The sequence below is a fragment of the Acomys russatus genome, chromosome 7 (genome assembly GCF_903995435.1).
Source record: "Acomys russatus chromosome 7, mAcoRus1.1, whole genome shotgun sequence".
Lineage (NCBI taxonomy): Eukaryota > Metazoa > Chordata > Mammalia > Rodentia > Muridae > Acomys > Acomys russatus.
Window position 1 is genome coordinate 54,610,244 of NC_067143.1, and position 2,712 is coordinate 54,612,955.

The window sequence follows — 2,712 nt, forward strand, 5'->3', positions numbered from 1 at the left end:
CATTGAATCCTTGCTTCAATAAGTCTAATTAGAAGCCTTGCTTCTAATTTAGTTGATTAGAAGCAGGGGTGAAGTAGACGAGTCTCTACTCATTTTCTGAAAGCCATGGGCACGGTTATCTAGACCATGCCTTGACAGTGTAGCTATTTTACCTGTAGATTCAGTTATTTGACTTGCCCACTTTTAGATTTTATGTTCCCCAAAGGAAGCAATCTCCTTGTCAAGAGACAGCATAGGGTAAAGGCTGTGCACTGCTAGGATCTGATCTGATATCCACAAGCAAGTACCTGGCCTGCTGGTGGAGACAGCCGAGGGGACCGTCTCCAGAGGCTCAGGCAGGATGGATGGGATTATGAAGGATCAGGATGAGCAGTAAGCATGGCTACATAAGCCAGGTGTAGCTAACACAACACAGGAGAGGGCACTTTTCAAGAGCAGGGGCCTTGGGTCGAAGAAAAAGACATCACTAAACACGCCTGGTGTGAAGGGAATTTGAGAGCAAATCTCTGGTTTCTTCGTTACCATAGAGTATGAGTGATATTCATACTATCAAAGAATGCATCCCTCCATTCAAACACAGAGATCATGCTCGCTAAGTCTGCACTCATACTTTAGTGTAACATGAAATTCAAGAATAGCATGAAATCTCACAATTTCTTCTAAAAGTTGCATATCACTGTATGTTCAACGATGTTTATTATGTGGCCCAAGAATAAATATTGTTTTTCTTTCCAGGGGAAAATGTCTTGCTTCATTTGGGGACACAAATGAGATTTACTTATATATAGCAATGCCCACTTTTCATAATGTATGCTCAGTACCCAGCTCTTTCTGGCTCACCGGCATCCCAGGACTAGAGTCCCTGCACATCTGGCTCTCCATCCCTTTTGGTTCCATGTATCTGGTGGCTGTGGTGGGGAACATCACCATCCTAGCTGTGGTAAGGGTAGAGCGCAGCCTGCACCAGCCCATGTACTTCTTTCTGTGCATGCTGGCTGTTATTGACCTGGTTCTGTCTACTTCTACTATGCCCAAACTTCTGGCAATTTTTTGGTTTGGTGCTGGCAACATTGGTTTGGATGCCTGCTTATGTCAAATGTTTCTTATCCATTGCTTTGCTACTGTTGAGTCAGGCATCTTTCTTGCCATGGCTTTTGACCGCTATGTAGCCATCTGTAACCCATTGCGTCATAGCACGGTGCTCACCCAGGCAGTGGTGGGTCGTTTGGGGCTGGCTGCCTTCCTCCGAGGAGTTCTTTACATTGGACCCTTACCACTTATGATCCGCCTAAGGCTGCCTCTTTACAGAAGCCATGTCATCTCCCACTCCTACTGTGAGCACATGGCTGTGGTTGCCTTGACCTGTGGTAACAGCAGAGTCAACAATGTCTATGGGTTGAGCATTGGCTTTCTCGTGTTGATCCTGGATTCAGTGGCCATTGCTGCCTCCTATGTAATGATTTTTAGGGCTGTGATGGGGCTGGCCACTCCTGAGGCCAGGCTTAAGACCCTGGGGACATGTGGCTCTCATATTTGTGCTATCCTGATTTTCTATGTTCCCATTGCTGTTTCTTCCCTCATTCACCGGTTTGGTCACCATGTGCCTCCTCCAATCCACACTCTGCTGGCCAACTTCTATCTTCTCATTCCCCCGATCCTCAATCCCATTGTCTATGCTGTTCGTACTAAGCAGATCCGGGACAGGCTTCTTCAGATCCTAAAGATGAGAACCAAGATGAGATGACTCTTCTCTCTCAAATAAGTCCATGGAGAAGGCATTTAAATATGGACAGCTGCTTCTCCAAAGGGAACCACATTCTGAGCTGTTGGTTCCAGCATTTATAGTTCCAAAGGAACAGTGAGGAGAAGTGCAAAATTCTGAACCTAAAGGTGGGAGATATTTATTTATTTTTATAACTGGGGCATATTTGAATTGTGAAGAAGGTAAATCAACCATAATGACATGACCAACAAATAAATAGCACTTTAAAATTTCCATATTTTCCATATAATTCTTATACTCTCAGATGCTATAAGGTTTATAGCTCATATTTAATGTATAAGGAAAATTGCTTTATAATCAGTATACAAAATGACTTAAGCACTCTAAGTCAGTGTTTTGGTTGAAATTTAAAACACACTTTGGTGTCATTAATAACCCTTTGTATTCAGTTTGTTCTGTAGACATTATTTCATAAGTACATTTGAAAAGCTTGCTCATTTCAAAGTCATCATATCTTCAAAAAAGATTTCCTGTAGGCAACTGAAGTGCTGCTAAAACAGATTTTAACAATACAACACGGTGTTTTAAAAGACTGAACTCTATACCTGATAGGGTGCAGATGTCACTTATGAAAGAGAATGTGGGTGGACAAAAGGTATTATTTTAATAAGGAAATGACTGTATTTGCCAATTGTCTTTGTGGTTTTTACTCTGAGTGTGAAGCACATGAGGCTCCAAGGAAGAGAAACTATCCCTTCTCACCTGATGAACCCTGATCCATTGGTAGAACTACTGCAGAAAACAGATCTGTTTAATATAAAGTTGCAATGTATAGACACATGGGTTCTACATTTCCATGGTTTACTAGATCAGTACTTAGAAAATAGTTGTGCTGGCTAGTGTTTTTGTTAATTCAACACAAGCTAGAGTCATTTAAGAAGAGGAAACCTGGGGACTGGAGCGATGGCTCAGCGATTGAGAGCACTGAC

The 2,712-nt window shown here is 42.4% G+C and overlaps 1 protein-coding gene across 1 annotated transcript; it reads left to right on the top strand.

Annotated features, from left to right (window-relative positions):
* Positions 1–790: 790 nt before the first annotated feature.
* Positions 791–1,744, top strand: LOC127192157 (olfactory receptor 52M1). The gene has a single exon (XM_051149478.1). It carries the CDS (start codon positions 791–793, stop codon positions 1,742–1,744), a length of 954 nt encoding a protein of 317 aa, XP_051005435.1.
* Positions 1,745–2,712: the final 968 nt, after the last annotated feature.